General features: G+C 40.3%; 1 protein-coding gene across 2 annotated transcripts; it reads left to right on the top strand.

Annotated features, from left to right (window-relative positions):
• Positions 1-1,189: 1,189 nt before the first annotated feature.
• LOC310957492 (uncharacterized protein) lies at positions 1,190-22,853 on the top strand. Of its 2 annotated transcripts, XM_083928072.1 has the most exons (9): positions 1,190-1,310; positions 12,118-12,449; positions 12,489-13,587; positions 16,129-16,230; positions 17,049-17,144; positions 18,511-18,627; positions 20,141-20,374; positions 20,685-21,034; positions 21,307-22,853. In XM_083928072.1, exons 1-9 carry the CDS (start codon positions 1,226-1,228, stop codon positions 21,805-21,807), a joined length of 2,916 nt encoding a protein of 971 aa, XP_083784198.1. In that variant the 5' UTR covers positions 1,190-1,225; the 3' UTR covers positions 21,808-22,853. The 2 variants fall into 2 exon arrangements, with proteins under 2 accessions (XP_083784198.1, XP_083784197.1); XM_083928071.1 differs by having other exon boundaries at positions 12,118-13,587.
• Positions 22,854-27,903: the final 5,050 nt, after the last annotated feature.

Genomic DNA, 27,903 nt, shown 5'->3' with positions numbered 1-27,903 from the left:
CATGCCAAACATGGTGCGAAATTCTCATTCTGTTTGTGAAACTTTTAGGGTTTGTTTTTTTTTGCTGACAAATGATAAGCCCCAGGCTGAGTCTAAGTTGAGGTTTGTGATAAGTCGGCAAAACACTTTTACCCAAATGTTTCTGTACATTGTGTTGCAGCACTGCTGTCTTTTGGTGGAGTTTAAGATATTTGATATGAAGCACTTGCTGTTCTGTACTGCCTGAATAATTGATGGGGAAGACTTTTTTTTCCATTTATTTTTTTGTAAACTCTTTTCTGTGACACAAGTTAACAGCTGTTTATTGTGTTCTGCTTTTCTGTCTTCATCTGTCTTTCTTGTCCGGTTTTCCATTTTTGGTGACAAGCATTTTTTATATTTTTGTGTTTTTGTTTTTTTTCCATCAGTCCATGTCGATGAGAAGCTGTTATATTTTGTTTATAAAAACTTGGGTAAACAGGCCTTTGTAAAGATGAAAAAAAATAAAATTTGTACCTTTTTTATTACAACCCTCTGCTTCCTCTGCATTACTTCAAATATGCGTGATATGAACTGTTGTCCACCAGGCGGTGACATTGAGTGATCCATTTGGCAGCAGCAGAGAGAAGGTGCTCTGCAGCCTTGAGTTCACATTTCTGATATAAACAGGAGGCCTCATTTTAATCACCTCACATGTTCTTTTTCACATTTATACTTGGGTTTTTACTAGAACATGAAAAAAATGCATTAATTTTGTTTCAGTGCCTGTCTCTTTAAGCCACCCTCCAGAAAAGCCCAGTTTGCTGAGATTGGTCAGCTTTTCCAGGTATTCAACATCTGCATTTATGCACGGTCATTGCAGCCAGGTTTTTTTTAAATATATATAGTTGTGACATCACAACTGTTCAGAAGTCCTGACGGCTCGTTTAAAGGCACAGTTTCTGCATTTCTGTTGATTGAGTGCAACTAAGTATTTAATAAAGCACCTCTACCTGCTTTATACTGAAACATATATATATAAAATTTTATATTTCACAGTATGGCTCCTTTTACACACTTAGGGATAAAACTACAAGACTACAGCAGCGTCATCGTGTCTTCCTGTTTCCCTCTGCTCTCTACGTTCCTGATGGGGCCAGGCAGCTGCTCTGACACACAATGGCTGATAGGGGTGCAGTTTCTGAGCACCACCTCCACTGCCATGCCCTCTGACCTTCAGCCAGAGCAGTATATATAGCTGCGGGAGATGAGGGAAAGGCCCCTGGCAGCCAAAATGAAGTCTCTGCTGTCTGTGTGCTGCTTGTTGTCTCTGCTGGCCCTGTCTGCTGCAGGTATGGTGGAGGGCACGAGTTTATACTATGTTATATTATATTAATGTTCTGGAGGTTTAATGCTGTTGGGTGAAATTTAAGGCGTTATTTAAGGTGTTGTGTGTGAAATGGAAATGCTGATCCACGGCAGTTGGATAATCTACATATATGTTTTGTGTGTATCTGTGAACATATCAGAGCTTTGTATGTCTTGCTGAAAGCTGACCGTGTACGATGACTTTAGAGGTCATTAATGAAGAAAAGGTTAAAAGACACTACTTATAGAGCTGTTTGATTCAATCTTTAGAAATATTCAACCAAATAAGTTCCATTCATTATCTATGGATTGATCATTTTGCTTCCTGCCAGCTGTCCAGAGTTGGGGATGAAATTCTATTGTTGACAGACATCTTTATACCGCCAGCTCACATCCACTCAGCTGATTGGGCAAGGGAAAAGTGTACCGTATGTAATCGCAGTGCAGAGCTTTGTGGTAGTAGGAGTGAAAAAAAGTCACACCAGCAGTTGGAAACAGTCATGTCTGCTTATTCTCTCAGCTCTGGAGAGAAACACAGTGACGGCACAGACGGAGTGGACTTGGACTTAGTACAAAGAGACACTCACTGCTGCAGCCAAAGCAAAAGCTGGCAGAAAGTATTCGTTTTTCCGCTGGATCTATTTCAGTTTGACTGTCTTCTCACAGAAGTTGCATACATGTGTGCAACTCTGTCGGTGCTCAAGTGAGGATTTTGAAATTTTACAGTCACTTGACTGGCTTAGCTTTCATTCTGTGTCAAATGAATGAAAACATATTTAAAAAGAGCAAATGAAGTTACAGCTATGACACTAATGATTCATAATTCAACTATAGAGGTTTATACTACCAAGCAAAAGTGCAGCAACTACAATATAGTTTAAACACTAAAAAATGAAAATATAAAGTTTCCTTGCTGCCCTAACAAGTTAATAGTATGCACATCTATGATAGATTATGCTTAGCTGGTTTGCCATGGTGTAATATTTATCCAAATCATCCATAACTTCCATACTTTTAGGCTCAAAACTGTGCATTACTTGCGTTATTAGTGATTTCATAGTTACTGCACTTAGCCTTTATAGAGAGGTTTACATCACAACGGTTGCTCTGCTTGTTTCCACATGTTTTAGAGATGTGACTTGTCATGCTTGGTTAAAGCTGAGGCAGAGAATACCCTTGTCTGTCCTCCACTGGTTCCTTTTGGCCCCCGCAAGCTGCCGTAGTCAGGTGTCAGGCGTCAGTCAGACAAAGTCACCAGATACTGTGGTCACCACACTGATACACATCTCTTAAAAGACTCAGGAATACACACACATCTACATCACGACTTACTGAGGTACATCGTGCATTAAATGTCCCGTCCTTCATTCCTGCTCTGCTCCGTCTGCAGAGCTGCTAATCTGTCATTACAGTCAGCAGGGTCCATGTCCAGGGGGATGTCCCAGCTAAAAGAGGCATGAGAGAGCACAGCAGAGGGCATGTAGGACCAGAGTTCAGTGGCCCAACAGTTGGACTGTTTAAAGTTAGATAATCAAGTACTACTAAGTAAATGGAAATAAATTGAAGAAGTGACAGAGCTGAAATGGTAACACCCCCTTCACACAATGCATTTAGATTTGTGTGAGTGTGGAATAGCATACACGATGATGAAATAAATAGGTGAGCGTTATAGGTTTATTCGAGTTATGAATGCTATGGAAGCCACACCATATATGCCATATATGTGATATAAGCAAATCCTGTAAGTCATTATAATGAGAACAATTCGCAAAATATTGAGTCATTATTTTGAGATAGTAAGTCTATATTTTTGAAATACTAACTTGTTATTTTGAGATAGTAAGTCATTATTTTGAGAAAATGTCTCATTATTTTGAGATTATTAGTTACTCTTGTGGGATAGATAGTCATTCAATTTTGAGAAAAGTTCTCAATGTTTTCGAGACACGAGATAAGTATTTAATCATAACGACTTACAGGATCCTCTTTTCCATCACACTGGCTGAAATTGGCCTCCAAAGAATGCTTCGACGGATGCTGATTTTTGTTCTTGTTGTTGTTTTTAATGAGCCAGAAATGCAAAACCATTGCCGGCTGCGTGTTTGCCTTCTTGTTTATTCTTGCTCTGATGTCTAAAAAGGAGGATTTTGCATGTGTTCAAGCATATTAACTCATCATTCATTAAGGCTACACTCAAGTTACAAAGAAAGCAGCGTGCATGTCGTCAGTAATGGTGCTTTCTTGTTCTTTAAAGAGATACTGAGTCACACGCTGTTGCAGGGAATGTGAGCAATAGTGCAGCAGAGGTGCAGGACACCTCATGACAATCAGACGGAGGAAAGAGCAGAACACTCCCTGAAAATAGAAGTGGAATTATCCCTCCTTCTTTTCACCCTCTGACTCATTGTGGGACTATTTCTGTCTCAACGATGTACCATCCAGCACCCAGGCACCTGTCTCGCTCTATCCCCACGGCACTGTGTTCTGCCTGCAGGCCTCACTGCAGCAACAGCCGAGTGAGGAACCACCAGAGGCGAACTTTGATGGCGGTAGAAGCAAATATAGATATCTAAATATCTAATAACTCAATAAATAATGTGCTGTTTTATGGATGTACATGCTCTGTAATAATTACAGAATGTAAACCATATGTATGCTTAAGGCAACTTAAATTATAAAGATGAATACTGTCAAAGATCAAATTTTAAAGCTGCAGCTATCAATATTGTTATACTTACAATGAATTAAATTACTACTGTATGTATAATTATCACCGAACTCTGCAGTTTCCCTCGGCCCAGGCATGCATCTCAGTGTCTTTTAGCTTAACAGTTGCAGCGTGCAGCTAATTTCAGCAAAAAAAAGAACTTCACACTATCACCCAGCACTAAACAGCAAAGAGATAAAGTTGGAGCCTAGCTGGTGAATGTAGTCGAGCATTTAGCAGCTGCAGAGCCAGACATCAGTTTAGCCATTTTATCTCAACGAATAAAGTTGGCTTAAAGGAATACTTTACCGAAAAAAGTCAAATGTGTTATTACACACTCCACATTCCTTCAAAATGTGTAAGTTAAAAAAAATCTCTAGGGTACATATCTGGTTCTCCAAATACATCTAATTGTTTACAATTATGCTAAATAAACAGTAACAAAAAAAACAGTAGCCTGATGCTTGAATGAATGTGCATCCAGGATTATGTAACTGTGGCATCCCATCTGGTTTACATGAGTGACAGGACCACGGTTGTATTGCGATGCAGGCCCATGGGGAAAACATTTATATGCAAGCTAACAATACAAAGAATATACAGCTATGGTAGCAGCTCTGTGATGCAAACGCCACATGCTAATATGCTATCAATGACAATACTAACATGCTGATGTTTAACAGGTTTTATGTTTACCATGTTCTGTTCACCATCTTAGTTTAGCCTGTTAACACTAACAAATTAGCACCTAACACAAAGTATAGCTGAGGCTGATGGGAATGTAATAAACTCTGTGTGTAAAGTGTTGGACACATTGAAATGACCTGACTGGCGTGTGCTCATTCGGGGTGGGCTCCTGGCAGCATTCTCAAGAACCGTTCATCTGATCAACTTCACATCCAACACTGCTCTCCCTCGGATCCTCAGTAATACCAGTGTCATGTGTGAAGATGACTGGATGAATAGTTCTCGAGATATGCAGAGGACAGTCATACATACACAACACAGACGGATTCCTTCCTTTAGTCAGATGGTGCTGCTAAAGCGCCATCTATTGGCCAAATGGCGTCAAATTTGTCATGAACACTCAGACATCGTATCTACACATGTCCACCAAATGTGGTTGTAATAGCACAATGTTTTAAGGCTATATGTTTGGGTTTTTTTGTGGTAATATAAGCCCATTTGAGGGACAGCTATAGTAAAATTGTATGTAACATCAAAAATCTGAAAAGACTATTTCTGGGCTGATCCACAGACCAAATTTTCCAATGATTGTTCCAAACTTATATTCAGAGTAGCGGGGAAAAAACAAAACAGATTTGGACACCATTCAAAATGATGGAAAATCAAGATACGAATTGGAAGTGACTTATATGGACAAATACGTCTGGACCCACAGAGTCCAAGAAAAAGGACTTATGGTTTAAAAGTTACAGCCCAAGAGTTTCAGTTCACAGTCAAAGTTCATTGTTATAGTAACACCATCTGGCCAAATTGCACCACATTCAACATTTCACTCCCTTGGGTCTCCAGCAATAAAGCAAGTATCAGATGAACAGATAGACACACACACACACACACACACACACACACACACATTCCTTGCTTTATTTTTAAATGTACATTTATTTATTTGTTCCTTTCATGAAAATGCCTGTTCATTACATTGTACACACCATGATAAATCCAATTCACAATTACATTTACGTACATCTAAACATTTACATGAATGGAAAGGAGCAGATAAGAAGAATACAATTCTTATATTTGTCTGCCCCTTTTCAACATAACACAAACGTGATGACCTCCTGATTTCCCCACCCTCGCACAGTTATCACCAAATTAAATACTAAACCTATAGAACAGTTTATACAATACGTGCATCAAGCTAGTCCTCAAGTTTAAATGATTCAATATGTTTAGTTAAGCACAATCTCTTAAATTGAAAAATATTCAGACAACTTTTTAATTCATCCTCCTGGGAATTCCACAGTTTTACACCTTTAACAGATAAGCAAAACTTCCTCCTATGATTTGCATTCTCTGATGTGAAAAAAACAACTTTTGTATGTCTTCTGGTAGAATTCTGTTTCTGGCTTTAAACATTACCAATAACGTCTGCAATTCTATGATGTTTTTGAGTTTCAACAATCCTGATTTAATGAACAGTGTATTTGTATGATCTCTAAATGCAGCTCTGTGTATTACTCGGACTGCTCTTTTCTGTAATAATATAATGGCTTTATGTTAGTTTCAAAGGTGTGACCCCACACTTCAGTACAATAATTGAAATAAGGCAGTATCATTGAGCAATATAGCATTCGCAATATGTGGCCAGGTAAAATATATTTGGATTTGTTCAAAATGAATAAGTTCTTTGTGTGATTTATAGTCAGAGGCTAGCACTAGATAAAAAGTTAAGGGATTACCAAAGGTATCATAATTCACCCTAATGAATTTTGTCCTTCCAGTGGATGTTGAGATATTCCATAAATATGAACCTCATGGTGTCACTAAAGGAAAAGTCAGGGGATCACAAACTTTTCAGGATTAACAGTCATCCTCTGAGTAGTTGTAAAGATGTTTTAGTGTAGACCAGAGCCATGCACCGACCAACCAAGTCACATTGCTATTGTGATTGAAATCAGAAAACCTACTTGCTTGGGATACTTCTTTTGTGGTTTTCCCAAATAATTCAGTAATGTAGGTTTTGTGCATTTCTCGCCTAAAAAAACGTTCCTTTTTTATAATGTTGATCTTAACAAACCTGTCTCAGAGATCCCACTATTTTATTTTCACGTCTGCCTTTCATATTTTCCTCCCCCAGTCTTCCTAACTTTGTTAACTTTAATCTAATTTGGCTGTTATTGGCCGCTAGCACACAGCAGAAACTGATCTCTTCACTTTATCTTAATACTTATCTCAAGGCATGCAGTGTGGAGAAAAGCCAGCACACTAAATCTATCTTGTATGATTACAGAGGCCTGACGGTTACACTATTTATCAGTAAATCATCTCAGCAAGGTGCACACACATCTGCTTCCTACATGAACTATACAGTTCATGAATCAAAATCACAGAACCTTTAGCAAATTTACCTTATTCAATGTAATGAAACAAATAAGTTAATGGCCATTAGACACTGACAATGTTGTGTAATGTCACCCAGCTTCAGCGGTGCAATTAAGGATTTTTGTCAGCTGTTGTTCATCTAACAAGCATCGACGCTGTAGCACTATGTCTTTGGACCGCATTCAAATCAACGACCGGACAGGCTCACCCCTCCAGCTCCGTCAGCAACAGTGAAGCCTTGAATTTTATTTCAAACATGTTAAAAAAGAAAACCTATAATGTCATACAGAATATAACAATATTACACAACTAGAAAACATAGTGATACATGAATAACTAGAACTTGATGTTTTCCTTTTCTTTCTTTTTTTGACGTATACACTTATTTAAACCCACCCCTTCTCCATAAATTATTGTTATTAGTTAGCAGCTTCCTCTGTGATCGATTGATTTGATTTGATTTTTTATCTTTATTATTATTATGATCATGAATGAATGAATGAATTTATTTATTTTGGTATATATCAAGCTTATATAACCGAATGGGTGTAGGTTGAAGCCAATGCTTATATACCCCTACCCCCTTTTACCTTAAAAATAATACAAAATACAAAAGGATACATAAATAATAAATAATATTAATATTAATAATGTAATATTAAATAATTTCCCCCTGGGATTATTAGAGTATTTCTGAATCTGATTCTGATTCTGATCAGATCACAGACATTTCAAACTAATCAGTACACTTTCATTTCTAAACACAACAAAATCAGAATAGAGCACAGTGCATAACCCAAAATAGTACAAAAACATTAAACATCATATTCCACACTGTAATGAGAAACGATGTCGTTCTTATAAAGTATTTTAAAGCCGAGTAGAGTACAGCATAATTTAATATTTTAAGGACAATTATTCCAGATGTTAACCCCCCCTTTTTTACAGTAGTTCGAGTCTTTGGTTTCTCAAATAATAGTGGTCTTCTCAGGTTATAACTGGAAGCCCTCATTGTAAATAGATTCTGGATATGTTTATCATTTAACTTTACTCAACAAGTATCTTAGAAAATACAATTAAGTTCTCATGTATTCCTATTCCTAAATATATATTATAATTTCTTGCATATTTATTTAATTTTAAATTAAAAATATATATAGACTTATATTTTAGCATCCAAAGTATAAATTCATTCAGATTTTTAAATAAATAAAATAAATAACAAATAATAAGTAAATAAACGACCTTTACACCCCACATGTCTGTAGAGCTGAGTCGTTTCAGATGATTTTAATTTGCAACTTGAACTGAATTAGCCAATTATAATGCATTACCACTGTGATCAGTGATGGCCCAGCCACGCCCTGGAAATCCATTGGTTCACTTGTAGGGTTTGACTTGGGCACATCTTAAAAGTTTGCATGCAGCGTCGATGGAAACATAAACTTGATGTTCTCTGGTCACTAATGCCGACAATCCCCTCAGGAGTCCATAAGCTAACAAAGCTTCCAGATACAAGAAGCGACAAGCGACATGATGAGACCAAATGGTTTGATGTGTGATTCAAGGCCCTAAAATAGAGCAGAAAAAAGCTGTCGCGGAGGATGGTGCGAAGAGGAGAGTACACAAAGTTCTGTGAGCATCATGAGGATAGCTAGATGAGCGTTAAGCCTGCCACGTAGCCTAATTTATCTTAAATCAGAAATAGCCGATCATGGTTTGGTGGAGTCAGCCTCAAGGCTTTACACTAGTACTTTCACATCCCCTTTAAAAACATAAAGCAGATAGCCATGCTACTGATATTTAGCAATTTAACTATTTAGTCAGGTAAATCAGATTTCAACCTTCATCCAAAGTCTTTGAGGAATTGATAAACTATGGAGCCAATCCCAGCCGACAGGATGCCAGTCTATCGCAGGGCACATAGAGACAAACAGCCATTTACACTCACATTCACACCTACGGGCCATTTACATCCATCTCATCTCATCTCTTCTCATCTTCAACCGCTTATCCGGGGTCAGGTCGCGGGGGCAGCAGCTCTAGCAGGGGACCCCAAACTTCCCTTTCCCGGTACACATTAACCAGCTCTAACTGGGGGATCCCGAGGCGTTCCCAGGCCAGTGTGGAGATATAATCTCTCCACCTAGTCCTGGGTCTTCCCCGAGGCCTCCTCCCAGCTGGACAATTTACAGTCATCAATTAACCTAACCGTGAACCTACTTGCTGTGAGGCGACATTGCTAACCACCACACCACTGTGCCGCCCTTACTCGTGAATGCTGGGTATCACTGGCAGTGATGATCTGCAGATAATTATCCCAGAAATTCGCAGCACCTCTTAGCTTTCGAGTTTCAGCTTGTTGTTAAACTGTCCGGCTGAGACTTTACTCTTTGATTTCGCTCTCACTGCTTTCATAGCGTTGTTTTTGGCTTCAGCAGGCAGCTGTTTTCAGTGAAAAAGCTGTAAAAACTGTAAAAACTCCACTTTCCACTCTGTGCTCAGCATCAAACAGCAAAACAGATGTTCCCAGGGTCCTGTGTTCCCCAGCTCAATGTCCTCTTAATATGACTCATTAAAGAGACCTTTCAAAGGGATTTATGTTCTCAGCAATGATTTCCCTTAGTAGGATGTTCAATGTGTGTTACCTTGGGTCAATATTTTAAAATCACCTACCTAAAGATTAAAGCCTACTGAAGTTATACTCCTTATAATCCTTTCCCTAAACTTGTGGGTAAGACAGACCCCGGGAACATAGGGATGACCTTGTTAGCAGCTAGCTGGTGAACAAAGTAGCATTTAGCAGCTACAAAGCCAGATATTTCCCTCAGGAATTAGTTAGTTATTAGACAGTAGATATTGGACTTCAATTCATCAGGTGACCTGAAACACAACTCCAAATAATAATGTTGCTCTGTTACCGCTGCTGAATGTGCAAATGATCAACTCTTGTTGCTAACACGTGTTAGTTTCTTCCTTAGCATCAGCCTGTTTGCTTATGACGGGCTTGATCCAGCAGCCTTTACGTGTAAAACCTGTGACAGGTGCCTACAGCCAGAGTATTAGTCTTCATCCAACACGCTGAACACATCTTGTAACATGAACTGTAGACATACATTTAGCTGCCTCGTGTCACACTGTGCACCACTATACGTTCCTCAGCCTTAAGACTGGCAGGCAGTTATAATCAAATAAAGGTCACTGTGGTTGTGAAGAGTCTCTAGTGTATGTATGTGGTGTAATAGAGAGGGAGTCCCCTGTTTTAGCTGTGATTGTTTTGATGCCATAGTTACTGTAATCTACTGTACGAGGCTGAAGGTCTATTCACCTGGATGTGATCTGGACTGTGTGCGCGAGCAGCTTGTAAATGTCTTGTTCTGTACTTTTACTGATCTGAGAGACACAAGGAGCCATTCTTCTTGTAAATACAGTAAACATGCATAAAGTCCTGTATGCATTAGAAAGACTGCTTGTAAGATTTTGTAGCAGCTTGAAATAACTTTAAGAGACATACATTAAATGAGACTAAGCTTGAATTGAGCCCCAATTCATCCATTCACCAGTGTTTTGGTGTCAGTAAAAAAGGACAAGTGTGATCTGTTTATGTTGTAAAAACCCAGAAATTTTACTTTTTGCAGACATTTATCATGGAAATTCCTATTTTTATTTATTTTACCTTAATGTATAGATAATCTCATTAAGACATGGGGTCTCATTCTCATGAGAGACCTGATTGACACACAACAGCAAAACAACACAAAGTTACATAGAACAATATATTCATACAAAGACAAAGTAGAACAAAAGTTATAAAAGTGATCAGTGCAAAGTGTCTATGAATTAGATTAAAACAGGACAACAATAATACATGCATATATTATTCTATTCCAAGCCACAGTGTCCACTCAGCTGTCTTCTTTTAGATGCTCTACACAACTGTCTACTGCAACTGTCCACTGTACGTCTGCTTCAAATAGTCCACGCTTTAGTGTCACCATTCAAGGAGCTGAAATGTGAGACTTAAATCGGGGAGGTGCTGAACATCCGATCAGCTCTGTTCTTGCACAGGGAGCACAGGTCAAGCACTGATGCGACAGACAAAGGTGACTGGTCAGCAGAGGTCCAGCTAGTGTGCACCGTGCAGTCTGATTGGTCAGTTGAGCTCAAGCCCAGTTGCCAGATTTTTTAAGTAAGTTTCTGCAGACCACAGAAAACCCTGAGATTCCAATGTTTTTCCTGGTTACATGGTTGTTATTACTGAACATTTTCCTTCAGAGGTGTCGTATTGTTAAAAAGTGACATTTGCATGTCTTATTATTATTATTATTATTATTGTTATTATTATTATTGTTATAAAGCAGGCCGAGGTGTTATAAAAAATACTGTGAAAGTATGAAAACACCTTAATCCACAGAGAAAAGCACACAACCTGTATTCAGAAACTGTGTCCTTAAACGAGCCGTCAGGACTTTTGTAAGTTTGTGATGGCACAACTATACTATATATAGGTAGAAAGTGCTGCTGCAGTGTCAGTGTTACAGTTATTCCCGAATGCAAAGACTGTGCAGAGATGCCGAGAGCAAACATGCGAAAGACCCAGGAAACACTGACCAATCAGAGCAGACTGGTTTTTGGGAGGGGTCTTAAAGGCGCAGGCGCTAAAACGAAGCGTTTTAGACAGAGGAGAAATAAAGGTGTATACGGACAGATAGAATGAGTACAATAATGTATTTTTTTTAACATGTAAACATGTTCTAGTAGAAACCCAAAAAACAAGTATGAACCTGAAAATGCTTCTTCTATGTGTGCTATCCACTTTGCTGCTGTAAATAAGACATTTCCCATTTGTGGGACGAATAAAGGAATATCTTAATGTTCATAATAAGTGTTCTGATTAGGGATGAATTCTACAATTTTACTCTAAGATCTAATTTGGTGTTGATCAAAGACTCTCATACATAAATGTTTTTGAACGGTATCTTATCTGATCACATATTGCCTCTTCTTAGATCTCCTGGCAGGGTCCTCCATCCATGATGACGAGCATCTGGTGCCTCTGCAGCTCCAGCAGCCTGAGGGAGACCTCTTCTCCTGTGGATGTGACACAACAGAGGAGCATGCCAGCTCCTCCAATGACACCCCGGCCCCGGAAAGGGCCATGTGTCAGCCCTGCAAACCCCCATCAGCTCTAGATACTGAAGAAGAGCCAGCTTCCAACTCAGAGCACAAAGAGGAGGAGGAAGAGGAGGAGGAGGTAGCTCCCGTGGAGGAGGATGCTTCCACTGAGGAGGTAACAAGTGATGGAGAAGAAGAGCAGGAGGAGGCAGCCGCACGGGAAGAGGTAGAAGAGGAGCAGGAGGAGGCAGCCGCAAGGGAAGAGGTAGAAGAAGAGGAGGTGACATCTGAGGAGGAGGCCATAGCGGAGGCTGAGGATGACAGCGCGGAGAAGGAGGAAGTAACTGAGGAGATTTCATCATTTCAAGAGGAGGAGGTAGCTGGGGTTGAGGAAGAGAAAATAGAAGGCGGTAAGGAGGAAGCAGAGGAGGAATTACCCCACGAGGAAGTGAGTGAACCTCAGGAAGAAGTTGCAGAAGAGAAGGAAGCTGCTGAGGAAGAAGCAGTTGAGGAACCAGAAGCTAAAGAAACACAGGAGGATACAGGGGCAACAGCTGAGGAGGAAACTGCAGAAACTTTCACACATGAGGCTGTAGAGGAGGGAGCTGCTGAGGAAGAGGTTGCAGGGGATGAGTCCGAACCAGAAGCAGAACCAGTTGAGCTTCCTCAAACAGACTCTGAATTAGAACCAGAAGCAATAGCAGAATCTGAACCAGAACCAGAGGTGACTCCAGAGCCTGAACCAGAACCAGAGGTGACTCCAGAGCCTGAGATCGAAGTTGTTGTAGAGCCTGAAGTCATTTCAGAACCAGAGGTGACTCCAGAGCCTGAGATCGAACTTGTTGTAGAGTCTGAAGTCATTTCAGAGCCAGAGGTGATTCCAGAGCCTGAACCAGAACCAGAGGCCGTTCCTGAGGTGGAGCCAGAGCTTGTTGTGGAGGAGGTCACACAAGAATCTGTAGAAGATGTGGCTGGGGAAGAAGAACCAGTGGAAGAAGCCCCCGTTGATGTCGAAGAGGAGGCTCCTGTTGTGGAGGAGGCATCTGTTGATGTCGAGGAGGAGGCTCCTGTTGTGGAGGAGGCATCTGTTGATGTCGAGGAGGAGGCTCCTGTTGTGGAGGAGGCACCCGTCGATGTCGAGGAGGAGGCTCCTGTTGTGGAGGAGGCACCCGTCGATGTCGAGGAGGAGGCTCCTGTTGTGGAGGAGGCACCCGTCGATGTCGAGGAGGAGGCTCCTGTTGTGGAGGAGGCACCCGTCGATGTCGAGGAGGAGGCTCCTGTTGTGGAGGAAGCATCCGTTGATGTCGAGGAGGTGACAGTGGAAGAGGTTACTGCAGAGGAGCCTGTGCAATCTCAAACCAAAGGTACAATCTGGGTTGATGTCTTAAGTCTAACTTTAAGTTCATCTGCTGTCATCTCAAAAGAGATGTTGTAGCAGAAGGAAGCTTAAATGTTTCCACTGACACCAGAGGCCAACGTCTTGTCTTCATTCTGTCGGACAGTTGGAGCAGCGACACGTAGAGCAGCACGGGTTCTTTTACAGTAAATCTTTCCCCATTCAGGCGCTGCTGTTGTAACTAAGGAAGCATGTAATTATCTGACGTCTAGGTGTTGACACGTGCTTTAAAAGGTTATAGCTGAGTCTTAGAAGAGTTCCCCATCTCTCACTCTGATCCCACTTCATCACTTCATTCATTACACTTTTGCGAGTGTCGTTTGAGGTTGTTTTATGTAATAAGTGTTGTCTTATTTGAACAGGTCGTTGAATTGCTCTATCCTCTGAGTTTCAGTTCAGGATGATAAAACTGGGAAACAGTAGGGAAAAACAACAAGAAAACAATCTTAGACAACAAGAGTTCAGAATCATTTGAAAACGTTATCAAAACATGCCTGTGTTTTAACATTTGTAACTGGGGCACACTTTATAATTTGTTTTAATAACTTCATTAATGGTTGATTAATTCCTCATAACTGTTTTTTATAGAGCAATAAAAGGCCATTAATGAGAACACGTTTTTGTTCGCCAAATTGTGCGAACCATTTGTGGCTGGTGTTTATCCTCATCTAGCATAACATTGCTTTGTCCTTTAAGCTAGCACCTTAGTTCACCTTGAGGAGAGACCTCTAATGACCACTTCCCTCCTGGAAATAAGCTGCGGGACATCAGGACGGAAATTAATTAATAAATAACTAATTCAGAGGAGGATAAACACCAGCCAAAGAGACTTTTCACAACCTGTCAACACAACAGTTGTTCTTACAAATGGCTAATTGCTGACCAGACATTGTTCATACATAACCATGTATAAAGTTATTATAAAGTAGTATTAAATTATGATGTTTGTTTGACTGGGCATTTAACTGAGATGGGCCATGAAATGACAGTAAAGGTCTCTATCTTCCTCTCTCAGGCATGCAGAGCCCCCTGAATATGACACTGAGTAGTTGAAGGGGAATTAGCAACAACCTCTGGTACAGAAATAAACAAACCAAAATAGCAAAGAGGAAAGGAATAGAAAGTCAGATGGACAATGATATAACAGTTGGGCCTGTACTTAGCCCAGATGGCCTGGTCACTCACAACTTAGTCGGACTCACCAGATGTAGACCGTTAGGGTTAAGCCTGATGGCTTTCTCCTCCCCTTTTGCTATCTCAACTATCTATTTTGCAAGGGCACCATTGGCGATTATAATTGGTTAAAGCAACTCTTACCTCTCTGGCATGTTGCACAGCACTCAGTAAAAATTTGAACATGAACAACTCCACCTCCTTCCCGCCCTCTTCTCCTCTGACGCTCCCTCTCCCCCCCGACGCGTGCGGTGAGAAAGTGAGCAGAGCACACTCCCGGTGTGTACTGGCTAATCTTCCGGCTAATCTTCCGTGCACAAATAACATAGTATTACAGAACTATACTAACTGATAACTGATAGAGTAATGTTGCGTTCTAGGATTAGGCAAACTAAAAGTACCTGTCCAGCAGAAACTCTGCAACAATCTCATCTCTTTTTAGCTCCAGATGAAGCTGCATTAGCCGATGTAGACTCACGTCTTGCCGCTTGAGGCATCAGTTCCTCACCGTTCCGTACTATCTCTCACAGACCTCAGACCAACTCTGCAGAGAGGAGCACGACTCGCAAGCGGTGACAGCAGTAGGCCACCGGGAGGGGCGCTGCGACAGATGACAGGCAGGAAGCTCAAATTATTTTATTCGGACAGAACAAAATGATTGGTCAGACTTTATCAGAAATATACGAGAATTGAATATTAATGAGTTTCAACATATGATGGATTTCTTTTAGGTTTTAGTGTTCATACGCTCATTAGCATTAGCATTTTAGGATTACAAAACAAAAGTGTAAAAATGCCAGAAAGGGGACAGGCAGTGCCTGAGTGGTTAGAGCAGTTACCCTATGTAAAGAGGCTGAAGGTCCTCGAGGCAGCGGCTGCTGGTTTGACTCCAACCTGTGGCCCTTTGCTGCATGTCTCACCCCATTTCCTGTCTGTCCTGTATAATAAAGGCTTGAAAAAATGCCAAAAAAAAGACCAGAAAGGAAGTAATTGCTTGAAAAGAAACACACAAACAAGCCAGAATATTTTTCGCACTATCCCTGAATATTAGCTCATGCAGCCAGACTGTTCTCAGGAGATGAGTCTGACAAGACACCATTTACCCGGGGGAGCACTTGTATTATGTGCCATGTCAGCTGAGTGTTTACTAATTGGATAAGGGAATGATGCATTTCACAGATACAACATTGTCATGAATTGTGTGTGCCATAGAAAACTGTGTGTTCCAGGTCTTCATTGTCAGATTAAGCATTAATCACTTCCCTGCAGTCACAGGTCAATGCATATCAGGGCTTGTGACTTTAACAGTTGACCGTCAGTCTGCTCCTCCAATCAGAACGTAAGAAAGATGAGGCAGCAGGCCCGACACTGAGGGACCGCTCCCACATTGAGGACACCCTGAGACTGGGTACTGCTGAACCCTCTGCAGAGTTCTCAGGTAAGAAATAGTGACATCTCAAAATTATTGACATGAGACAATATGTGGTACAGAATTTCAATGAACGGACATAAAGCACCTCTCTCCTACCAGCACACTGTATATATTATACAGCCAAACACTCTTACATACATACACATACTGTATATACACACAGTGGAGCCCACATCCTACTGATCAAAAATAGGATGTTCAATGATAACATTGCGGTGCTGTCCACCGTTTCAAATATCTTTCAGACTTTTGCTAAAGAAATATTCTGTATTGAAACAAAGAATGTTTACAGCGACTTGGTCAATGGAAAAGAAGAACAGATGTGTTTGCATGTGAGTGAACGGAAGTTTGAGACAATTTTGGGGGAATTTTGTTACTGCAGAAACTATTCCGAAAATTGCTTCATGATGTCTAAGTCCTGGGGCTGTCGTGTGTATGTGTGTGTGTGTGTGTGTGTGTGTGTGTGTGTGTGTGTGTGTGTGTGTGTGTGTGTGTATATGCGTGTGAGCAGACGTGTCTTAAAGGCAGGTGATTAATCAGCACAAATGAGTAACTCTGTCCTCGTCCATGAAAGCCTCTCTGTTCTCTTAAACCAGATTGGTTCATTTCAGAGAGGCCAAAGTGCCGCAACGGAGCCGTTCTTCTAATCACCTTAGCTCGATTCAATAAACTTTATGAGGGCAATTCATCATGCACTGCCAAAGGAACTGTTGTAATCAGTAATGGTAGAAAGAGCATAAATAATACTCTTGTCCAAAATGTCTTCTTGCCACTACATTCCAATTATTACATCACACGTTTTCTCTCTCTCTCTCTGTCTTTAGCTGCTATGAAGAAGCTGTTGAACATCTACCACACTGCCATCAAACCAATGGAGCAAGCCTACAAGTACAACGAGCTTAGGCAGCATGAAGTCACAGGTAACTTAGCTTCCCGTTAGAGATCACACCTAAAACAGCATTTACAGAAGCATTAAAGGTCCCATATCATGCTCATTTTCAGGTTCATATTTGTATTTTCGTTTTTTACTAGAAAATGTTTACATGTTTTAATGTTAAAAAACACATGATTTTTCTCATCCTGTCTGTCTGAATATACCTGTATTCACCCTCTGTCTGACACGCTCTGTTTTAGCGCCACTCTGTCCACTCTGATTGGTCAGGGTTTCTGGGTCTTCCACATCTGCTCTCTCTGCACTGTCATTCTAGCTGGGGAATGGCCGTAACGGCACTGTAGCGGCACTTTCTACCTATATATAGTATAGTTGTGACATCACAACCGTATAGAAGTCCCGAAGGTTCGTTTATAGGCACAGTTACTGAAAACAAGCTGAATGCATTCCTCTGTGGATTGAGTGTTTCGATACTTTCACAGTATTTATATAGCACCTTGACCTGCTTTATCACAAAAAAGACATAATAATCTCAGCTTCAACAGTAGTTTGTTTGTAAAGGGATGACCCATGTCTCAATGGGCTTTACAAGCCCACATAAGTAACACTTACATTTTGAATCCTTCCCAGAGACATTTTGTTGTTTTGAAGATATTATTCTGCATAATGGTACATATGTAAGTTTATTCACAATTTTCATTTTCCAACAATTAACTGTCATGAAAACGCATAGTGTAACCAACATTACTATCCACCTCACAGCTCCTTTATCAGTTCACTGCACTGCAGCACACATGGTTTAATAAATTGAACAGAAACAGTGAAGCACAAATACAGTCATTAAGAAGAAATAGAGCCAGGATCTGACATTATTCAAACCAGGCGCACAGAGAAGCACAATAAGGACTCTGTCTGCTTAAAATTAAAGGGAACGTTGTGTGGGCCAGACTCCCTACAACTTTGTTCCATTGCACTTGAGGGCAGGAAGGATTATTTATGCTCAGGAGCAGGATGAAAACTTCAGACTGTGGCATGTGACTCTGGTACTCCTTGTGGTGCAGAATGGAAAGACATGCACATAAATAGGAGTTTGAGGGGAGCGTGTATGTGTTCAGGAAATGTCATTTCAGTCTGCCCGTTTGATTTGGTTATTTCTTTTTTGTTATCTTAACTTAACCCCAAGGTGACACAAGAAAAAAACTATTCAGGAGAGATTACAAATACTTTTGTGTTTGAGGACCACGAATATCCATGCAAAATAATATTCTGGCCAGTCCTGCTGTAGCTGAATTAGGAACCTTTTATTCAACATTATGATACACGGTATAGAGGGGGATTGTCTATGTCTATCCTTTCTCTCTCAACCCATTTCTTTTCTGTCACAAACTATGCAGATGGTGAAATCACCTCTAAGCCCATGGTTTTGTTTCTGGGTCCATGGAGTGTCGGCAAGTCCTCCATGATCAACTACCTGCTGGGTCTTCACGGCACCGCACAGGAACTCTACACAGGTTCATACTGAACACTTCACAGAACATGTTTCAGTCGGCTCCCCAAAGCAATTTCAGTCAAAAGTCGGCTGCATTTTCCAGCTTCATCGCTATGCCACCAAATCATACACACTAAACCTTGAGGTTATTCAGTATTTTTCACCCCCCGACCCACTATCGGCTGGTTGTTAGCATCTCGTTCTACTTTTAAAACATGCGTCTATTCTTAAATGTTGTGTCACGGTAACTCACCAGAGAAGAGTATTAATGTTAGCAATATCTATAGTTAGCTAACATTAGCTGACATCAGAGATGCTCAAGAGTTGTTTGTTTTGCAAGTCCAAGTCAAGTCTCTTATGGTTGTAATGAATGCTCTATCATCTGCTGCATGCCATCCAGTCTGCTTAAAACACTAGCTATATCTAAGGAATTCGGAAGTCCAAGCCCAGTCTCAAGTCAACTCTCAAGTCACTGTGTGTGTGCGACTGGCTAGCATTAGCTACTGCCTACTGGACATGCCAGAAGGATCGCGTCTAGATGGTATACCATATATACAAGACTTGCTGCCCGACGACCTATATCCTAACCTTAACCGTTCGATCTCAACCATCTCACAAGAGTTTCGCCATCTAGACACGACCCCAGACAAGGCTGTAGCAAAAGAGTCACTTTAAGACTTATTGGACTGTTGATGCCGGAGGGGATGGGTTCCAACTGTCTGTAAAATGTCCTGAGATAACTTTTGTTATGATTTGGCACTATAAATAAAATTGAATTGAATTGAATTTAATGTAATTAAAATGAATTCATTTTGTAATAAACATGGTTCTTAACTAGAGCCTCTGAAATTGGTATAAGCCTTAAAAATCCTACAACTGCCGGGCCCTAATTACAAATAATGACCTATAACATCTATATGTGTGAATTATACCCGTATCTACCTGTAAAAACACATTCTGCACATGCAAACAGTTAAAGGTTGAATATGGAGAATGAGCAGAACACCGCCATTTAGTATCTCAAGATTGTAGTGGCAACAACGAAAAATAATTCCAGCAGTTCATCAGACCCGGCCCAGTAGCCTACAGGGGACCGGAGTCTGTTTGAGTCTGTTTGCCCCTCCGGCAAATCGCACCATAAAAAGAAGTATTGCAGAGGAGTTTGACTGACAGTTACCAATGGCAGTTATCGTTAAGCTAAGTAAACATGAAAGTGAGCTTAACAATCAAGGAGAAATGTGTGTTTTAATGCTGTTGAACTCCTTTATCTTAGTCCATCGAGTGAATGCTTGGCCTAAACGGCCTTTAACTATAAGCTGAATTGATATATTAATAGTGATTAAATATTAGTTAAACATGTTAGCACTAAGGAAATGTGAAGGTGGTATTGTGTTTTTCCAAAAATGACTAGTTTAATAGCATTATCTCACAAAAGTGAAGTTTAAAGTATTACCTTACTTAAACTAACATGTAAACCAACCATCGCATTAAGTTAACCTACTGTTACAAATTGTGTTAAATTATCCCTCCATCAGGTGCTGAGCCCACCACCTCAGAGTACACAGTCATAATGCACGGAGAGAAGTTTCGCTCCATAGAGGGCATCGTCATGGCAGCAGACAGCTCACGTTCCTTCTCGCCTCTGGAGAAGTTCGGCCAGGGCTTCCTGGAGCGGCTGGTGGGCATCGAGATGCCACACAAGCTGCTGGAGAGGGTCACTTTCGTCGACACACCCGGCATCATCGAAAACCGCAAGCAGCAGGAGAGAGGTGGAATGCAAATGATGTTCATTCACTTTTGTTTGTGTCATTGTTGTGATAAAAAGTGTTCTCTACCAGAATAGAACAGCTTCTGATAAGTCTGGTAAGCCTGCAGTCTCCTGTAAACACACACACACACACACAAAGACACACATACTGGAGCCACAGTCAGTGATGTATCAGATATTAAGGTTGTACTGTTTATTAGGCTTTACAATTACCACTGTGCATCAATTGCGCTGCGCTGGGACACTTCACACGGCTAAAACAATTCTCTTTTTCGTTTAACCTATTGTGTCTCCTCTCGCCTTTTCCTAAGGTTACCCCTACAATGATGTGTGCCAGTGGTTCATCGATCGGGCTGATCTGATCTTCCAGGTGTTCGACCCCACCAAGCTGGACGTGGGTGGAGAGCTGGAGATGCTCTTCAGGCAGATGAAGGGCCGCGAGTCCCAGATTCGCCTCATCCTCAACAAGGCGGACAGTCTTTCCACCCAGAACCTGATGAGGGTCTACGGGGCCCTGTTCTGGAGCATGGCACCCCTGATCAATGTCACTGAGCCTCCTCGGGTGTACGTAAGCTCCTTCTGGCCTCAGGATTATGCTGCAGACACCAGCCGAGAGCTCTTCATGAAAGAGGAGACCTCTCTGCTGGAGGACCTCAACCAAGTATGCTTTGACTTTTTTGGCTTGTTTTTGTTGACAATATAATTCTGAGTTTAGATACATGGTAATAGATTTGGCATTGCTTCATTATATTTATTCTAACCCAATTTTAAAGAGTTCAGAACCCTCATGAGGCCTCTAAGATAGATTGCTAAAAAAGTTTTCTTATATTTTCAGTAAAAAGAAGCCTAATTTTGGGTAAAACTCACAGAACACTAGCAGTACGTCTGTGCTATATCTTTTCTCTCTGCCTTCCTCTCTCTCCTCTCCTTCAGGTGATTGAGAATCAGATGGAGAACAAGATCGCTTTCATCCGCCAGCATGGCATCCGTGTGCGCATCCACGCCCTGCTGGTGGACCGCTACCTCCAGACCTACTACGACAAGCTGGGCTGGTTTAGCGACCCATACGAGGTGTTCCAAGACATTGTCAACGATCCGGATAAGTACTACATCTTCAAATCCATCCTGGCAAAAACCAACGTCAGTAAGTTCGACCTGCCCGACAAAGAGGCCTACCAGGACTTCTTCGGCGTGAACCCAGTTTCCGGCTTCAAGCAGCTCTCGTCCCACTGCAGCTGGACCGGCGGATGTCTGCTGGACAAGATAGAGAGGGCCATCTCGCATGAGCTGCCGGCTCTGCTCAGCAGCGTCAGCAAGGCCGCAGACACGCCTGTCCCAACAAAGGCTGCACCCACACCTCCGCCTCCACTCCCTGGCACCTGTGAGGGTCCCGGGTGTGAGGAAAAACCCAAGAATCGCTGGAGGAAGCATTGAGATGGGAGGAGAGGGGTGCGGGAGGAGGAACAGAGGAGGCAGATGGCAGCAGCAGCCAGAGGGTTTCCTGAAATAATCCTCACTGCTGTGATTTTCAGAACTGGCTATGGAGAGACTGAATAGAAAATGTGCAAAGATGTAGCAGACCTGGGTCAGCTACATCTTTACAACCCCCTCCTCGTATTTAGGTAGGTCCAAACTAACAATAAAAAGTTGCATTTCGACTACGGTTTGGTAGGGAAAGCATGCAGAAACAGAGTCCGGATGTCAACTTTTCCATTTGAAGCCACTGCCATCCGCAAAATGTGACAAGTGTCCGCAGGAGAAACAAACTTCCAAAACATGACAAGAAAAAGAAAATCCAGACATTCATTTATATAACCTTCCATGTTAATGAAACCTAAGAAAAAATGTTTTATTGTTTCTTGTACATTATTTATTCAAGTTTTCTCCTTCAGATAAAGATGCTGGCAGCGATTGTAATACTCCTCTGGTGATAGAGTAAATGATGCCACTCTTTTGTCTTCTGTGTTGTTTGCAAATCTGATGATTGCGATTCAAACTGCTGTCCTGTGTTTTTACTGTACAGTTAACCCAGTTGTAGGTCATTATTGTGCCAGAAAGCTTATTTTCAGTTAAATAGAATGAAGGGTGCTCCATAGTATTGAGCAGGGATGGAACAATGTTTAGTCACTGTACTGTACTGCACTAACTGTATACTGTCACATTTGTTTCTCTGTTGTACTACGTTCATTTTAGAAACAGGTTTTATTTTAACATTTCTAAGTGCTGCACTGGAACTGATCCAACCATAGTGTTCTCCACAAAACAACATCATTTAATCCTAGATTTCTGTTCAGGGAAGCTTGGATTTGATGCCACCGCAGCCTTTTCAGCCCTCTGAACTGTTGCTAGTTTCACCTCAACACGGCTGCATACCACATGGGCATTTCCTTAAAAAATGTAATCTTTTCCTTGTTCCCTTAGGTCTGTTTGTAATTGTCATTCTTTTGTGTGATTTCTTTTGAATAAAACAACAACAACTACACAAATCTGCAGGCTCGGTTTGCTTTTTTTAAGGATACATAGACATGACAGGTGAAATCTATTCCACATAATTCAGAAACTGCACCTTCTGAATAAAAGACTGCATGCTAATTTGGTCATACATAACGATACTGCATGAATTAGAAACCTGATTAAATGTGTAACAGCTGGATGGACACACATCAGCCCCAACCCCTATTCACAATCAAATAAAAGTGCTGCTTTCTGATAGCTGTAATCAATTATCTCTTGCAGTGACTAAAACCAGCCACCAGGAGGCGCCTCGATTCAATGTGTTGTCAGACTGACTACACAGCAGTCATACAGTCTACGAGCAGAGTCCACGGTAGAAAGAACCTTTATGTTTTTAATGCAAGGAAAATGAGAAAACAGGAGAAAATTCCTTGCTAGAAAAAAGACAGTTCTGTCTTTAATAACTCCACAAAAATTGTTGACAAACTACAACATTAAATAGCTCTTCCATGTATTTAGTGATAAAAAACTGAATGATGTAATATTCTGTAACAATACAGCACTGTCAAAAAAGCCATTCTGCATAATAAGTACTTTTACTTTTGATACTTTTGACAATAGTTCTGTATTTTTACTCAAGTAACATTTAGAATTCATGAATTATACTTGTAATGAAGTAGCCTGTTGTTGGTCTATGGAATTTTGTATATACGCAGTATATATACTGTACACACACACACACACACATATATATATATATATATATATATATATATATATATATATATATATACTATAAACTTTATTTCTATAGCACTTTTCTTAACGAGGTTACAAAGTGCTTTCCAGAAAAACAGAAGATAACGCTTTACTATAAAATAAAGTTTAAGAAGGGATATATATATATATATATATATATATATAAAGTATACAGTATATAGTATACACTTGAGATCTAAATTAGAGAACAAAGTATTAATTCTTGATTTATTCTGAAATACTGTTTTATTTTCTATTGTTCAGAATTTGATAGAATATCTACTGTGGCTATACCACTGTTGTCCTCGAATGTTTGTTTTTTAAAATAACCAAAGCACCCCAACAAAAACCTTTATTTGTGAAAAGAAAGTGAGGGAAAAAAATGGACGTGTAGAGGTTCTTGCTTTGAATGACTTCAGCACATCTGCACCCACAGGACATCACTAGTTTCTCACACTGCTCTGGTTTGATCTTGGTCCATTCTTCTTCAGTCTCTTCCACAGTTCAGTAACTGTAGTGGGTTTCTTAGGCATTACTTTATTGCTGAGGATTTTTCAGAGATTATTTATGGGGTTTAGATCCAGTTCTAAGTGTACAATGAAATAAACATGAACATAAATAAAATCATAAATATTCTGTGTGATATTTGATTGGGCACTTAGAGGCTACAATATGGAGTAAGCCTGTGTAAACAAGACAATCTGGAATTTTTTTACTGATACTAGATTCTGAGGAATGAGTGACTTAATGCTAGCTGCGGCAGCGACTCGTATTGTTTTTAGCTTGTAAGTCTGTGTGTGTGTGTGTGTGTGTGTGTGTGTGTGTGTGTGTGTGTGTGTGTGTGTGTGTCATCACGGCCAAATGTGGTCCTAGAAACACCTACTGTAGCGGGAACTACCACAGAAGAAGACTTGAGTGTTTTACTTGGAGTTTATATGTCTGATAGAGAAGATATTCTCACTGTGATAGCGTCACAACCGTTGTTGATACAGTCACAAACATTACAGGTGCATAGTTGAGATCAAAATGATCAAAAAAGGCCAAGTTTGAGGAGAGGTGCGGTCTGAGCAAGGTCAACGTAAATAGTTTATTAATATCAGATGAAATCAAATATAATAATGCTATCAACCCAAGTCATGTATACAATTAGCCTGTTGTTGTATATAATTTAAGATTGAAATAGCACTTTTCTCCAAAATGTTACAAAATGCCAAACAAAAGAAAAGGGTTTTAAAAATGAGACTAAGACTAAGGAAGCACAGAGGAAGTAAAGACAATAAAATTGACAGGAACCAATAAATAGGAATAAAAACAGGATAAATAAGAACAAATCAAACATTTTCAAAAGCTTTCACAAAGAGAAAAGTTTTGAGAAGAGATTTAAAAGAACCTAGTGGCACGTAGCCACCTCATGGTGGCACTTAAGCAAAGTCAGCAGATCACCATTGTGTTCATCCTCCGGGCACATCGAAGACCAAAGTGCATGGTAAAGAAAACAATATTATATATATATATATATATATATATATATACTACTGGTAGGGTTAATAGTGTACATGGGCATTCCAAAAGTGTGACACAGTGGAGATAATCCTATTTGTCATCATATTCTTTGGCAGCTTATCTCCTCACTGGTGCTTCTCTTGAATATACTTGGAAGAAAATCTGCAGCTGTCCTGCAGCGGACCCTTAGCCCTGTGACGAGGGGTTAATTTCCCAACAGCGGCCAATAAAATATCACATCAACCACACCAAGATGACCCAAACAGAGCATGAACACACCTGTGCATATGTAATAAATGCTCTACGTGTAAATATGGAGCTCATATCATGCGTACAATCTGTATTTGCTGAGCACAGTGTTAACACAGACTTATCAGTGCAGCTTTATCAACTCTTCAAAGAGGTCTCAAGTAAGCTCTCCAACCTAGGCACGCACACGTGCACATGCCACCCACACACTCTCTCACACACACACACACACACACACACACACACGCACGCACGATATAGTGCATAGAGGTTTAATTGCTTTATTGGATTCAAAGTTTAAACATTATGGCTTCTTCAAAGAAGGACACACACACACACACACATAATCTGAACTTTACTAACCATAAATATGTTTTATATCTCTGACTGTAACTCTGTTACCTTGTTTATCTTCTTTTTATTAACCTGCTGTTCACAATCTCATCACTTATATTCAGCTGAAAGCACGGTGTGGCCCATAGAAACGCCAGTATAGTGTTAATTCATGCTGATAAGGCACCTTATAACACCTTTTATATTTGATAGCCAATATGCATTAGACATAAATAACAATTACTCTTATTGTGTAATACGCCACTGTACAGTAAACCACCCTCGTTTCTTCCTCATAGTATTTCCTTCTTCAATATACTTAGCCTTGGAGATGAACCTGTTGTCTCTTTGAGTTTCTACAATATTCGATCTGTCTGCACTGTGGAAATGTCTGTGTAATTTTGAGCCCCCTCAAAAACTAAAACACCCCCCAGAAAATATGAAAAGTGCTACAAAAGGAACACGTCTTTGTAACATGAACTAATATATTATAATAAAATAATATAGGAAATGAAAGAATGGTAAAACTATCTCTTATTTAATTTTACATCAGCTTTCTTTTGTCTCCCTTCATTTAATTGTTATTAAAGTCATACAATAATTTAATATAAGATTAATAAATTATACATTTCTTTATTTTTCTTTTTTCTTATTATAAAGACCCTGTTTCCCAGGAAACGTTTTCGACAAAATCATGATTATTTCTTGTGTTGTGGGTTTCAAAGTTTAGGTTAGTGCTGGTGGATGGATGGATCCATGGAAGCGACAGTACGACGGTGTGAAGGTAGGATGGTCTGAGTAGCATCTTCAAAAGCTAGCGTCACGATTTCCCTGCACCTGCTGCACTGTGGCAGTGACATGTTGATCACACACAGCATTACCACACGCCCATCAGCTATCTCGTAAATAAAACCCAGCCCAAAAAGAAAAAGAAAGAAAGAAAAAACAGAAAAACTCTTACTCCCTACACTTGGTATTTGTTCCTTTTTGGGAGTGTCCCATCAACCACAATGCCAAATTGGACCAGGGACGTAAAGTGGCGGGGCAATTGCTCCTTTCCTACTTTGTAGCCCCCTTTTTTCAGACCAACAACTCAACTATCTTTGAACTCAGCATTCATTTTGATCTCAACTACAAACCTGTAAAGTCTCATGACTGCATCTTGCAGAGTTATCGAGCCAGGGCCTTAAAGTGTGTGTGCTTGGGTGGCCTTCCTACTTCCAGCCCCCTTGCTTGGATCACACCTATTTTTGAAGTCGGCCTTCTTCTGAGCTCAACTACACACAGTTTTGTGACTGTATCTTGCAAGGCTGCGATGCTATCACAGTGACAAGATCTACCTGCAGACTTTTTGCAAAGTACTAAAAACCACCTCTGTGTTAGTTCCCACTTTCACATTTTGCCATGAGGACACAGATAAACACAAACCCTGCGTTCCTTCAACAATTGTTCTCTCAGATTAAAAATAAACTCAGATTAATAATTAAAATTAAGAAGTTCACCTGCTTTTCAAGTGTTTTATATATGAAAAAAACTTTTTTTTCCACATATGAAAAAAGAAAAAGAAAACTCAAGGAAGAAAGAAACGTGGGCTAAGGGAACATATGGCTGAATTTTTGATTTTGGGGGAAATCCTTGGGCCCTGAACCCCTCTTGGCAGTGGTGTGGTGTGATTTGAGCATAGCTCCACTCTGGACATCCATCTACACACCAACGACCGTCAAGTCAGAAAGAAACAACCAGGGAGATACCGGAGGTCACAGTCTGCCTTCAAAATAAAGGCGTTATAATGTTTGTGTTTCACTTAGGTACAACTTTGTTAAATTGCTTAGTTTAGTTCACATCTAGGGTCAGGGTTACCGTTAGCTTGTAAAAGAATTGTTGCTACGTCTCGTTACTATGGTAACTGGTAACTAGGCTGCGCCGACCGTTTGCTAACGTTATTCTAGCTTGTTTAAATGATTCCTGGTGTAATGTTAGACATCTGTCTTCAGTAAAAACACATGTAAGTAAGTAAGTATGTATGCACTTTAATCATATTAGTCCAGCGAACAAGTTACGGGTATGCCTTCTCAATGAGGTTCATCAATATTTCCAATATCTCTAACGTTAGTCAGTCATTAGCATTGACGTTAGCATTTTGTGAGTATTGTTAATAATTGATGAACGTTGCTAATTGAACTGTCAAGACTGTCTGAATCATTTCGAGAGCTCCAATGTTGGCTAACTTCA

The sequence above is a fragment of the Echiichthys vipera genome (genome assembly GCF_963691815.1).
Source record: "Echiichthys vipera genome assembly, chromosome: 2".
In the NCBI taxonomy this organism is placed as follows: Eukaryota; Metazoa; Chordata; class Actinopteri; order Perciformes; family Trachinidae; genus Echiichthys; species Echiichthys vipera.
This window is presented reverse-complemented; position numbering and strand designations above follow the sequence as displayed.